General features: G+C 33.4%; 3 protein-coding genes across 5 annotated transcripts in view; 1 reads left to right on the top strand and 2 right to left on the bottom strand.

Moving 5' to 3' along the window:
• Kcc (kazachoc) overlaps positions 1–14546 on the top strand; it is a 361663-nt gene that overhangs the window by 222737 nt on the left and 124380 nt on the right. The gene's annotated exons all lie outside the window — the stretch shown is intronic.
• LOC135193455 (trypsin, alkaline C-like) lies at positions 4392–5664 on the bottom strand. The gene is made up of 4 exons (XM_064215996.1): positions 5554–5664; positions 5292–5463; positions 4919–5174; positions 4392–4706 (listed from the first exon to the last, which is right to left on the bottom strand). Exons 1-4 carry the CDS (start codon positions 5600–5602, stop codon positions 4410–4412), a joined length of 774 nt encoding a protein of 257 aa, XP_064072066.1. The 5' UTR covers positions 5603–5664; the 3' UTR covers positions 4392–4409.
• On the bottom strand, positions 9334–10612 carry LOC135193350 (trypsin, alkaline C-like). Its single transcript, XM_064215258.1, has 4 exons — positions 10504–10612; positions 10242–10413; positions 9869–10124; positions 9334–9656 (listed from the first exon to the last, which is right to left on the bottom strand). Exons 1-4 carry the CDS (start codon positions 10550–10552, stop codon positions 9360–9362), a joined length of 774 nt encoding a protein of 257 aa, XP_064071328.1. The 5' UTR covers positions 10553–10612; the 3' UTR covers positions 9334–9359.

The raw sequence follows: 14546 nt of genomic DNA, 5'->3' as shown, positions 1-14546 counted from the left end.
GTAAGGGGATTGAGATTGCGGTATTCTCGTATAGGCGGGCATACGTGAGCACTAATATGTTTTCAGCAAAAGGTCCTTTCTTTGTTGTTCATCCCATACTCTTATATTCTCTGTTTTATTATATATGTTGGATAAACAATAGACAAAACATGATTTACGTTTTATTGGAAAAATGAATCTGATTGAACCAAACATTTAATACTTATTCCAGATACTCCATATTCATTCCTTAAAGGCCACCAACGCATCTGCTGGCCCACAGATGTTGCAGATGTCAATGGGCCGTGGTAGGCACTTTCCACCAGGTAAGGTAAGAAAAAAATGAATATCTGAATGTATATGGGAAATTTTAATTCGTTGCTAAACTTTAAGCAATCGAGTTAAACTATCCTTGGAGCGACATTGCTATATATATATATCATTTCCTTTAATTTTACTTAACGTAATTAATTAAACGTAACGTAATTGTGCATTTGTAACCCTTTCTTAATGCATTACTTTTATTACTTTACTGATGTGTTGACTTCTGATGTAATTCTGTAAAATTAATGTATAGTTATTTTTTATTTACAATGGTATAGGAGGACTGATTTAATTTTTACCATTTGAATAGAAATGGTGATTTAACAGGAACATTCAACGCTTGTTAGTTGTAACCGTTTTTAAGAATTTACTTTACCTGTGTAGTAGATTGTTATACTTTTACCTATGTAATATCTATGTCAGGGCTTAATAAATAAATATTTGTATTTTTGTCTTTAAATATATTTTCTGTTTTATAAATCGAATTTACCGATATGTGATGTTTTAAACAGTGTATTGCGTAATTTATAATTTCCGCATAAACAATGAAAATTTTATTAAAATAATAACAAATATTAAAAATAATAATACGTAATTAAAAAGTACAATTGTAAAATCTCCCCGCAAGTGAGGTTACGTATATTTAAATATGCAAACTTATATTTTAGTAGAACACTTGTTTATTTTTTTGCTTGTCTGGTTGGAAGGGTAAGTGAGCCAGTGTTTATACACAATTCGTAACGTCTTAGATCGTCGTTGAAAGCGCTTTAAAATCGTTTGAGTAAAGATCAATTGCATATCAGTTATTCTATCTACTCGTCTACCTCCCTTAAATATAAATCAAGAAAAATAAGAAATTTTAGTCATACAAAAGAATGCTACCACAACTAAATATATTTCATATATTTTTTATTTTTATTTTTCTCTAAACTCGATCCATCAATTTTACAAATATTGTATAAACAAAAAGATCTGCTTCACGGTTCATTCTGTCGCATATCTAATATTAATCTAAGTTGGTATATGTGATGATGCCGTCCTGAAAGATTGCAGCTATGGCGGCCAGTCTCAAGGGAGACCAGCCAACAACCCAGGACATATAATAGTGCACAAGAGCATGCGTAACTACCGGTGTAGTCTCTATTTCCTCACTATCATAATCCGATGAGACGGCAAAAAAAATCAAAAAAGCTGTGAACGTTGTAAAACATTCTGTAGTATATTTAGTATCAGCAATGCGCTCGTACGAAGCCGGGGCGGCTCGCTAGTATTATATATATATGTACATATATATCATTGAGATGATTATTAATAAAACGAAATAAATTTGTATTTAAAATAGATAAAATTTCTCAAATAATCAAGTCCAAAATCTTCAAGGATAACTGCGTGCCAGACTAGCTAATAGATAATTGTTTTCTACGATATACCTCTATACGATACGTGGAATAGGATGTTTTTTAATATTATTACATTAAAGTTTAATATCTGGACTATCGCTGAACAATGAATATTGTTATGAGTAGTAGTATCATATCTGCAATAGATCTACGTGACTCTAGTTATGTAACGTTATATCGTTTAAGCCTTCTTTTGTAGAAATTATCGGGTTAATAGCAGTTCGAACAATACGCAAGATTTGTTAGCAATCGTTTTCGTGTTATTTCTATTTCGATACTTTAAGATTTGCAGTGATATTGTAAAGTATATCTTAGACCGTGGTAGAAGATATACTTTAAATATATGATGAAAATGTCTGTTTACGCATACATTCAAACACTACTACTAATATAAAAAAAAATTAAACAGTTTTCTAAACACTTATAAATATATATTTATAATAGTACAGTATTATAAAAACTGTTCTATATATGTTCCATAAACACCGTTAAAAATATTTAAAGATAAAATTATATATTGCATCAGCAATAATTAATCTCTCTTAAATCTAGTGGTTTCTCATAAGAATATGTTTGTAAAGATCTTTTTATGAGCTGTAACTTACTACAGTGTAACTGCAACCTTAATGGAAAATTGGATGACGTGATAAGAAAGATCATTTGAGTTTGGATTTTTTTAATTTAAGTGATATAATTTTTAATTTTTATCTTCATTTTATTGTTTATTAACTAAAAAATTCACCATATGGTCTGCTGAAAATAAGTAATCTTGTAAACTTTAGCTATGGGAATCCTAGGTAACAGTGCTGAATTATTTATGTATTTAGTTCAGACACAGTTGAATGATTTGTTGGATGAATTGTGATATGGAATTAAATTAATAATAAAAAAAAAATATTCATTTTTAGAAATAACTTTGAAAACGTGTTGCTTAAAAACTAATTTCGAAAAAAAATATGCAATTATACGATTATAATATTTTATTTGAATCGATTCAATATGTATCATTGAAAATTGTAGACCGTGGCTTCGCTCGCTTTTAAGGGGTTGGTTGTCAGATGTTGGGTACGTAAGATCCTATTAGTAGCTTATGTCCTTCCTTGGAATTCGAACGTAGGTACTTCATACCAAATTTCATCAAATTCGTAAAAGAACAACAGACAAGCAAACAGAGCTTACTTACACATTCATAATAGTAGTTATGATAAAAGTAAATTAATTATGTTATAAAAATGGGTCTCAGCTGGCTATATAGCGAGTGTTAGTAAGTTGTCTATAATTGGATTGAATATTAAATTTTAGTTAAAATCCGATCCGTACATAATAACCCCTCCACTGTATTCTAGTATTTCTCTATAAGGAAAGCCGATTGATTCTTGATTGTATATGTTTTTATTCTATTTTTGTCGAAAACGTATTATCTAAAGATTAAAGATTATACAATTCTCCTTGTTAAATCAACTGATCGTTTTGATAATCATATTTATAACACCTAATCAATTACATTTTGTGTCGTTGTGCATGACTAAATGGATTACATTGCGTCGCATATTACTGATATGAGGTTTTCGACAGTCACCTATTAAATCAGCCACTAAGCTGATTATCTATTGATATTACAGACATTCGCAGACATGTTACATACTACACAGGACAACAGATGCAGCTCGCACTATTAAAGCTTCGATTTTGCTAAATAGATACGTTCAGTGGTCCGATTCTAACCAGATCCTGTATGGCCAGGCTCACAAGAGCGTTGGTACGATTTATGACTTATGTGCAATCTTACAACCACATCACACTTACGAAACCAACAACGCCACTACTTGAATGTTAAATATTCATATGTGCTGGAAGAATTTTTAAACAACCGACTCAACCTAACCAAAATACGAAAAACATGCCAATTGTTACGTATGGTTTTTTCACATTACACGCACGAGCTTCAACAAAAAGTCATATTTCTTGAAACAATGTTCCAATTAACAAAATATTTATTTTTGTACTGAAATAGGTAAAGCTTTGTACAAGACCGTCTAGGTTGGTACCACGCTTTCATCAAATGTTCTACCCCCAAACATAGCGGGCTATATAATACTTATGTTCCGTGAGGCAGTATAACTACAGACACAGAGATATAACATGTTACTTACCATGGTGGGTGGCGCATTTCGGAGTGGAATATTTCTTATATTATATCCGTCATACAGTTCACCTAGTACTAAGGGTAATAATATTCATCGAACTTGAGTTGAGTTTTAGACATTATTTTAAATAACTTAGAGTTACATTTTCAGTATACCTTGTAAAATAATTCTTATATGTATTTACTGTAAATATTAGTATTAAGATAACTCTTTAATGGGTTAAATAAAAAATTAAAAAAAATTATATATATATATATATATATATATTATATAACTATCATTGTCTATGGAAAGCAATGACTACTACTCATAATCAGGTTGCCCATTTGCTAGTCCACCTACCAATATGATATAAAAAAAAAAAATACTTTCGTATACTTTTGTAAAAGACCCACAATAATTTCTTCTATCCCAAAAAGAATATTTTTAAATGTTTAGATATTTTGTTCTACGGCAAACCTATTTAATATATGTTTTTTAGTTTCAGATAGATTAATAAAAAATGTTTGTTTGTTTTTGTTATATTTTTATTGCACGTATATATGATTCCTTTTTAAAATTATGCATTGCTTTGAATCCAGGATGTGTAGCGAGATACACGAACATTAACACCAGGATAACGAGCCAGGGCACATCTCTCTCCCCAAGAGCAAACACCGACGACAACTCCATTATGGAACAGAGGACCACCAGAGTCTCCCTGGCATTGGTCACGACCACCGACGTCGAGCCAACCGGAGCACAACATATTGTCAGTGATAGTGCGACGCAGCTCGGCGTAACGAGTTCTGCAGGTAGCCTGGTTAACAGTCCAAACTTGGACGTGTCGAAGCTGTTCAGAAGGACTTCCACCAACCTGAAATAAGGAAATTAATATATCAGTTTCGTCATAATAGAAAAGTGCAGAAATATATTCCAAATTATTGTGAATTTGTGCGGCGCTATTAATTACAAATTATTTAACATGTGCTTTCTATTTATTTAGTAACATATTTAATCTCGCATGGTAATACAACTGTGAAAATCATCCAACACTTTAATGAATACTTTCAAGCTCGTAAAACTTACACTAGTAGTTCCCCACCCGATGGCCCAAACGGGTTGGTTGTCACCGAGATTGTAGTTGCTGCCTGCAATTTGACCAGCGCGTACATTGTTATTGAAAGAGAAACTGCCGACGATTTGCAAGATTGCTATATCTTGGTCCAAAGTGCCCGTGTTGTAGTTGGGATGAATAATTATTCTGCTGGTCGTGTGAACAACTCCACCGCTGTTGGCATTGGTGGAACCGACGCGACTGCGCCAGCGTGCAATCGGGTCACCACTGAAATGATTTCATAAACGAAATAATAAGTTAAGTATCGAATTATAAAATCAATGGGTTTAATATATTGAAAAATATTTGATTGTATTAGTCAAATCCAGAAACAGCTCTACATACATGAGGCAATGTGCGGCAGTAAGTACGGCCCTGCTGTTAATAATGGCACCTCCACAGGCCTGGAAGAAACTTCCAGATCCAGTCCATGAGAAGAGAAGAGACACACCACTTGGGTACTGACTAATATTTGTGACTGATCCTCCGATAATCCTTTGCGGATTGGAAGGTACGGCTGTAGCAAAAATGTAAACATTTGAATAATAATTTATTGTACATTATATTATTAGAAAATTTAAATGTAATTATTAACACTTATTCATACCTGTAACCGCAGCTAGGCCTAGGGCCAATAATATGAGTGCAGCACGCATCCTGAATGAAACTCGCTAATACTGTGATATCCTACACTCGAGACGGTAGGTTTTTATACCTACCAGTCGAAATCGGAGAATTATCAGAAGATAAAAACACTAATACTAAATCCCTCATTAAGCCCTTTAATTCTTTCTATAATGAATTATAAATATTACAAAGGCATAAACCCGTAACGATAGTGATGTGTTATATGAAATCTAAATATATTATATCTGCTATACTCAAATAATAAAGTTAATTGAACGACAAACAGGCTCAAAGCACGTTGTGGTCAAATTTAATTTCAATGTATAACATTTCCATAGCGAAATACATGATATGGTTCATATTAAAAACCCCCATGATTCATTGGAGCAAACATAGAAAGACGTTTTCATTGGGAACAAGCGAACAGCGAGGAGATTATAGCAAACCGGCGTATACACAAACATAGATGCACTGTCCGTTTTTCCACTCGTATAATACGATGGTATTTCAACAGAAATGATAAACGGAATGGGCAATCCAACGCTCTCGGAAAAAGTTTAACCAGTAGCTTTACATGTCTTACAAGGCCAAGGAGTAACCTTTAGTATAATAAAATGTTTATTTAAGTAGTCTAGTAGTAAGAGCCGAGATAGCCCAGTGGTTAGAACGCGTGCATCTTAACCGATGATTGCGGGTTCAACCCAGGCAAACACCACTGAATTTTCATGTGCTTAATTTGTATTTATACTTCATCTCGTGCTCGGCGGTGAAGGAAAACATCGCGAGGAAAACTGCATATGTCTAATTTCAACGAAATTCTGCCATATGTATATTTCTCGCATTTGAGCAGCCTGGTGAAATAAGCTCCAAACCTTCTCCTCAAAGGGAGAGGAGAAAATATACTTTATTCAAGTGTGTTATAAGCACTTTTGAATCGTCATATTACAGAATTGATTGAACGTATAACTATCATTGGTTCAGAATGTAGATTCTACCAAGAAGAAACGGCAAGGACGTCAGTAGTAATTAGTAACTGTATTGAACAATTATATCGTAATCGCACCATAGTAATATTCTCCAATCCAACAGCTGGAGAAGATACATTTATCTCGTAAAATTTGAACATAGCTTATGCGAATATATTATTAAATGTAATTAATCTTTTGCCAACAACAATTTATTTACAATCGTACAATAACTGTGGGACGATCGGTTCTTTCCTGATAAAGATTTATCTATGAAAATACTTATATACATTATAACGTCCAGCACCGATAAACTGCGATATGAGCCGTCCACAAACCATCCATGAATTGGTTCCTTTTAACTCAAAAATTGGTAAAATCCACAAGAGCGCGATTTTTAAGACATTTTCTGCCTCGCACAACCACTCTGTGGAACCAGCTTTCGCCGGCGCTTTTTCCGAACCGATACGACTTGGGAACCTTCAAGAAAAGAGCGTACTCCTTCCTGAAAGGCCGGCAACGCACCTGCAAGCCTCCCGGTGTTGCAGATGTCCATGGGCGGTGGTAGTCACTTTCCATCAGGTGAGCCTCCTGCTCGTTTGCATCCTCTAACATAAAAAAAAACCGTCAAAAAACTCTTTGTAGTTACTCTTTTTCAACGTTTAAAAATAAAGTCATGTTAGTTAAATACAATTACATATGTATCTAATATATCCTGCCTGAAAGTCGACAAGTATTAACTCCACGCTTTTTTATCATCTTTATAATATTGTATTGTGTCACGGGAACATAAAAAACATTTATGTTGGTTAAACAAGTCTTTATTAAAAAAAATATTTTTATGAAATAATTCAATTAAAAAAATATTTTAAATTACACAAAAATCAGGGGATGGGCCGTAGACGGTATCTGGTCATGAAAGGTATTAACTAACTAAGGCATCAATACACAATATAATGTATATCAATCTTTTTGCTTATATACTCTTTTAATTAAGCATTTAAATAATTAGGAATTAAGCAAACTATCTAAACAAGATGAGCAATAATATGAGATGGCGTTCGTTTTATATTTCGAATTAAAAAAAAATAAGCAGGATAGTGCAAACCCTGAACGTAGCGTCCAGAAATGAAATGAAACTGTTGTTTATAAATGATAAATGTTCATAACGACAAATACAATATTTTTATTGAAATAAAAATATTGCAAAAATTTAATTTATAGGGTTACAATTGAATAATATGCCTTCTTTATCAATGTATTTTTTACAAATGATTTGAATTTATGTTAAACATGTCTGCGGAATTTTATTATAGAAACGGATACCTTGTCCCAAGAAGGATTTTTTGACTTTTCGGAATTGGAAACTTGGCGTTATAAGCTTATCCTTACTTCTTGTGCACATACAATGATTATTATCATTGATTTTATCAAAGTGATCATTGCTACTGTGAATATACATAATAAATATAATGTAACGTAATAGTGAGTATTCCTACTTTGTTAAATATATCCCAAAGAAAGTCTCTAGCTCCAAGATTATAAATAGACCGGATTGCTCTCTTTTGTAAAATTAAAACAGATTCAATATCTGCAGCGTTACCCCAAAGTAATATGACATAATATTGTGAAAATAATCAAAATATACTAGAGCGGTATGAATATCATTTAGTTGTCTAACTTTTCTGACCGCATATGCTGCGGAGCTGAGTCTTCCTGTCAGGGACGATAAATGAGAACTCCACTGAAGTTTGGAATCCAATGCTATTCCCAAAAACACCGTAGTATCGGCTACATCAAGACGTCCACCGTTTAAAGATATATTATAAGCTCAATAATGACTGACTTCAATTTTAAATGATCCGTTATCGGGAATGTGTTCTCTGAAATGATTTCTTTCTTGCTTCAACTGATATACACCATGAGCAAATCCAAATTCATTTTCAAATCCAGATTCATGTTAATTCTACGAAAATCTGCAAACTAGCGTACCCGTTGTCACAAAAAGCCGGTTAATTAGCATCTAAGGTTCTCTCAAACGTCATAGCTATTTTTAGTATCAACCCAAAAATACAACCTACATATTTAAAATTAGTAACTCGTTGACTGGCTGATGATAACTTTACAGTCTTCATGGATGTGAATTTATTGATTGTCTTATAAAGCTTATCAGAATCAAGATGTTATAAATCAACTCTTAAATTAGCCAATCAGAGGTCAAGTACCAATTATCCTAAACAAACTTGTTTTCTTTTTTTGCAATGATCCACAAATAGCTCGGACGATTGTAATAACCTTACTTAGATTCCAATTATCCGGTCGGTTGATATGATTTTTCCAATTATTCCACGATTAAGTACATCATGTTATATGCATATTATGGTTTATGACCTAAGCTCGATTATTCAAGATATTTCTCTCCAATTCTTGGTTTAGATATTATTATTACGCCAAGCGATTAAAGACTATAAATCTTATAAATAAATTATTATTATTAAAAACTTTGAACGATAATGTGATTAGAACAAAAAAACTAAAAAAATTGGTCTGAGAAACATTTCATTTAATTAAAGAGTAACAGATTTTTGAACTCAAATAAATTCAAGGTCCTATAGCTTGGTGTCAAAATAAAACATGTTTCGGCAAATAAGTTCCATGATAATGTAATTTTTTTTTTGTTGGCCCGTACTTATACATATGAATCAAAAATGGATAAATAGTATTTTATTTGTTACCTAATTTTTTGAGATGTATCTAAATAAAAGATATTTTGGTTTTCTATTTTTTTATTGCTCATAACAGTATCGTTTCCTTTTTAAAATTATACATTGCTTTGAATCCAGGATGTGTAGCGAGATACACGAACATTAACACCAGGATAACGAGCCAGGGCACATCTCTCTCCCCAAGAGCAAACACCGACGACAACTCCATTATGGAACAGAGGACCACCAGAGTCTCCCTGGCATTGGTCACGACCACCGACGTCGAGCCAACCGGAGCACAACATATTGTCAGTGATAGTGCGACGCAGCTCAGCGTAACGAGTTCTGCAGGTAGCCTGGTTAACAGTCCAAACTTGGACGTGTCGAAGCTGTTCAGAAGGACTTCCACCAACCTGAAATAAGGAAATTAATATATCAGTTTCGTCATAATAGAAAAGTGCAGAAATATATTCCAAATTATTGTGAATTTGTGCGGCGCTATTAATTACAAATTATTTAACATGTGCTTTCTATTTATTTAGTAACATATTTAATCTCGCATGGTAATACAACTGTGAAAATCATCCAACACTTTAATGAATACTTTCAAGCTCGTAAAACTTACACTAGTAGTTCCCCACCCGATGGCCCAAACGGGTTGGTTGTCACCGAGATTGTAGTTGCTGCCTGCAATTTGACCAGCGCGTACATTGTTATTGAAAGAGAAACTGCCGACGATTTGCAAGATTGCTATATCTTGGTCCAAAGTGCCCGTGTTGTAGTTGGGATGAATAATTATTCTGCTGGTCGTGTGAACAACTCCACCGCTGTTGGCATTGGTGGAACCGACGCGACTGCGCCAGCGTGCAATCGGGTCACCACTGAAATGATTGCATAAACGAAATAATAAGTTAAGTATCGAATTATAAAATCAATGGGTTTAATATATTGAAAAATATTTGATTATATTAGTCAAATCCAGAAACAGCTCTACTTACATGAGGCAATGTGCGGCAGTAAGTACGGCCCTGTTGTTAATAATGGCACCTCCACAGGCCTGGAAGAAACTTCCAGATCCAGTCCATGAGAAGAGAAGAGACACACCACTTGGGTACTGACTAATATCTGTGACTGATCCTCCGATAATCCTTTGCGGATTGGAAGGTACGGCTGTAGCAAAAATGTAAACATTTGAATAATAATTTATTGTACATTATATTATTAGAAAATTTAAATGTAATTATTAACACTTATTCATACCTGTAACCGCAGCTAGGCCTAGGGCCAATAATATGAGTGCAGCACGCATCCTGAATGAAACTCGCTAATACTGTGATATCCTACACTCGAGACGGTAGGTTTTTATACCTACCGGTCGAAATCGGAGAATTATCAGAAGATAAAAACACTAATACTAAATCCCTCATTAAGCCCTTTAATTCCTTATATAATATTAATCATAAATATTTAACGATATCACTATCGTTAGTGATTTGTAATTCAAATGTATTATATGTACTAGGATTAAAAATATAAAAATGCCTTTTATGAAAACCACCATGATTTGCTTTGGAAAACATGGAAAGGCCACATATTCTCATGGTGGCAATGAAGAATTTATTAATTTTATAAGAATTTTATTAACAATGCAATATATACAGGCTTATTGGTAATTTGACGTTTCCCGTTAGGAGGTGTGACTATTTGCGATAACTTTGACCCCCATACGCATCATGCAAAAGTGAACCATTTTTGAGTTTTTTTCCAAAATAAGTCAAAAATGCAACTTCAAATATTTATTTAAAAAAAGGGATCAATTTAAATCAATTTTTTTCTTCTGATTTTTAAAAACGATTAAAAACTGGATATTTATCAATATTAAAACAATAATTATCGGTTCAAATTTAAAAATGCGAGACGGAAAACGGTATTAATTCAATTTATTTTTTTTGAGCTTTTTCCACAAAAATGCCTTAAAAACAGAAAAACCTTATAAAACCTGTCCTGCAAATCATTTAAAAATATTACCGTTTTCGTTCGTTGTCGTTAGCTTTTCAAAAATGTATAACAACTAGGAATTTAATTCAAAGTAACAGAAATAAAATGACCACAACGGACAATTCGTATTCGAACATGAACGAAAGCGGACTAATGATAATCGTACTTTAAAATTCCCACAAATTTAATTAAAAACAATACCCAATGTAAATAAAACTAAAATAAAATTTACCGACCGATAATTATTGTTATAATATCTATATATGTTTTAAATCTATATCTATATATGTTATAAATCTTCTCTTCTTCTTCTTCGTGTACTTCATTACTGAAGGTCGTGCTTGTCCTGAAATACTTTCACCGATGTGTCGACTAGCTTCCTTCACGCCACTCTGTCCTCGGTTGGTCTCAGGGCAGTCGGAATATTGAGTCCCGTTATATTTTGAATCTGGTCGGACCAGCGGATAGGTTATCGACCGCGTGATCTTTTGTCTTCGATTTTCCCAACTACAACTAGTTTATCCAGAGTGTCTGGTTGTCACCGGGCAATTTGACCAAAATATCTTAGAACTCGTTGGTGGATAGCCTAGTAGTAATCTCCTGTTGGTCGAGAATAGACTTGTTGGTTCTTTTTGCTGGCACGGTATACGCAACATTCGTCTGTAACACCACATTTCGAAAGTCTCGATCTTCTTTCGGTCAGCTACACGGATTGACCGTGATTCGGAGCCGTACAGAAATATTGAGAAAACTAAAGTTCGCACGAGTCTGGTCTTGATGGTATTCGACACTTTTTTGTTTTCCCAGATTCTAGTTAACTTAATCATAGCTGTTTTGGCCATCTGGGTACGTCTGTGAATTGCTTTGTCACAGATTGCTTATAAGTGATCCCAGGTACACGAACTCATTGACAAACTCCAGATCCGCGAGTTCTCCAGTTCGTGCAAAAGTTCCAACTCGGTCTACTACCAGGACTTTAGTCTTCAACTTATTAATGGAAAGACCAACCATCTCACTTGTGCGCTCGACTCTTCAGCCATTTCCTGTTCTGAGGAAGCCAATAGTGGAGTATCATCGGCCTACCGGAGGTTACTGAATTTGTTGCCTCCAATAGAAATGCCTCCATCCCACTCTTCTAGCGCTGTCCTCATGACATACTACTACCACTTTTAGTAATATTCCAAATATATATATTAATAAAAGTAGAAAACAAAGCACGTGAAGCCTTCAATAAGATTTGAAAAGAGAGCACAATAGTTACAAAGGGTTAGATTGTTATGACATTGTTCTAAGTAATTTGTTTAGTTCTAAAACGCAAATAAATAAATAAAATGTCGTTTAATATTTCAATCTGTTAAGAGCTTCATTTGAAAGTCGGTATCATATAAAAAACAACTAAAATTGCAATAATATTAATATAACACACCTTTTATATTTATATACTTTTATGTCACCTTTAATGTCTACTATATACATTTCGCAATGAAAATGTTATTTCGTACAAAAAACGAAACAACAGTTTCCTTTTCGGCCGAAAAAAAATTACCAAACATATTAAATAGTTGGTAATTATTTTTAACAAAATATTTACTTTCTAAATTTGCATCTGCTTGATTGCTTGAAGTCCGAATACTATGAAAAAAAAAAGACTTTTTATTTCATTTTTGAATAAATAAATATTGGACAACATCACATACATTACTCTGATCCCAATGTAAGTAGCTAAAGTACTTGTGTTACGGAAAATCAGAAGTAACGACGGTACCACATACACCCAGACCCAAGACAATATAGAAAATTAATGAACTTTTTCTACATCGACTCGGCCGGGAATCGAACCCGGGACCTAGGAGTGGCGTACCCATGAAAACCGGTGTACACCCTACTCAACTACGGAGGTCATCAAATGTAAGAAGACGACAGATATTTTACCGTACTATCTAATAATCGTAGCAAGCCAGTAAAACTTCCGAATAACGCTTCCTTGACAATTCTGCTATCCGGAAGTAAACGAACCGTTTATCGCCGCTTGTGAATTACGGCGATTGATTCATAGCCCCTATTTTTTTTATAGTGATTAACGGATGCAAACCTGCTTTTCTTTCATATTTATTAATGCTGAATTATTACTTGTGCCTTTCCTGCATTAAATTCATCATTTTAAAACATTTTTGCCATAGTTCGAGTGTCATTACCCAACGATCAATTTATGAACAACATCTCTAGGTAATAGGACTTTGTGCAAGACTATTTGGGTTGGTACAACCCGCTTATTAAATATTCTACCGCCAAACAGAAATACAGTTTTGTATTGATAGTTTCGGTTTGAAAGTAGAATGAGCCATTATAACTACAGTCACAAGAGACATAACATTGTAGTTCCCAAGGTTGGTGGCGTATTGGCAAAATGTACTTAGTACTTAGTAGGCAATGATGGCTACTGAGCGTGTAGACTGAGATGACTAATGTAAAAAAAGACGTCCAAATTGACATGATATTTGTTACTGCACGTCGATAATTTAACAAGGAGCCGCTCGGCTTCGTGAGTGAAGTACCTAACTCATTTAGACCAATTTACATATGTAGGTTATTTATGTTAATTGAATTGTCATTTATTCTTAAAAAATATATTTCATAATTCGAATTAAGTATTCAGAAAAAGTATTTTTTTAAAGGTTGCCGATAATGACAACAATAAAGACATGACAAATTTTCTTATCACTGTCTATTTGAGCTAGTTTATGAAAATAAAAATAATTCAATTTCAAAAAATATACTTCTATCAACGACGTTTGATTCAACTCAAATTAAAATTTTACAGAATATGTAAAAGCAATTAACGGCAAAAACGCCTATTAATAAGCTCGATATAGTCGTATAATGTGTAAAAATTACAAATTAATAAATCTACACGTACCGTTTGTGGATGTGATAAGATAACTATAAAGAACTGGATTAATATACAAACGCAGTAATCGGTGATTATCGAGTTATTTATGCAGGAATCAAATAATATATTACTTTAATATCGTATTAATATAATTTTATCATCGTCAAATTAGTGTACCACCTTGTCAACGTAATTAAAACGAATATGGTACCCAACTTGCATTATTGATATTTTAAAATATGTACATTTATATATGCGAAATAGATTGATGGGCGTTGGCAGATTTTTGACAATCGATAAGCAACTGTAACGCTTCTATTTTGAATGAAGATTTTTGACTTTTGACTTTGATCCGGTCGAAGTTGCAGTGTGTAAGATATATTTAGGTAATAATCAATTTCGTTAAAAGCCCTTT

The sequence above is a fragment of the Vanessa tameamea genome, chromosome 2 (genome assembly GCF_037043105.1).
Source record: "Vanessa tameamea isolate UH-Manoa-2023 chromosome 2, ilVanTame1 primary haplotype, whole genome shotgun sequence".
In the NCBI taxonomy this organism is placed as follows: domain Eukaryota; kingdom Metazoa; phylum Arthropoda; class Insecta; order Lepidoptera; family Nymphalidae; genus Vanessa; species Vanessa tameamea.
This window is presented reverse-complemented; position numbering and strand designations above follow the sequence as displayed.

Bases quoted from the DNA above. Each gene is read 5' to 3' on its own strand.
- LOC135193455 (XM_064215996.1), bottom strand. From the start codon at position 5,602: ATGCGTGCTGCACTCATATTATTGGCCCTAGGCCTAGCTGCGGTTACA. The intron at 5,464-5,553 runs GTATGAATAAGT...TTTTTGCTACAG, and splicing joins AGGCCTAGCTGCGGTTACAG to CCGTACCTTCCAATCCGCAA. The intron at 5,175-5,291 runs GTATGTAGAGCT...AAATCATTTCAG, and splicing joins ACTGCCGCACATTGCCTCAT to TGGTGACCCGATTGCACGCT.
- LOC135193350 (XM_064215258.1), bottom strand. From the start codon at position 10,552: ATGCGTGCTGCACTCATATTATTGGCCCTAGGCCTAGCTGCGGTTACA. The intron at 10,414-10,503 runs GTATGAATAAGT...TTTTTGCTACAG, and splicing joins AGGCCTAGCTGCGGTTACAG to CCGTACCTTCCAATCCGCAA. The intron at 10,125-10,241 runs GTAAGTAGAGCT...CAATCATTTCAG, and splicing joins ACTGCCGCACATTGCCTCAT to TGGTGACCCGATTGCACGCT.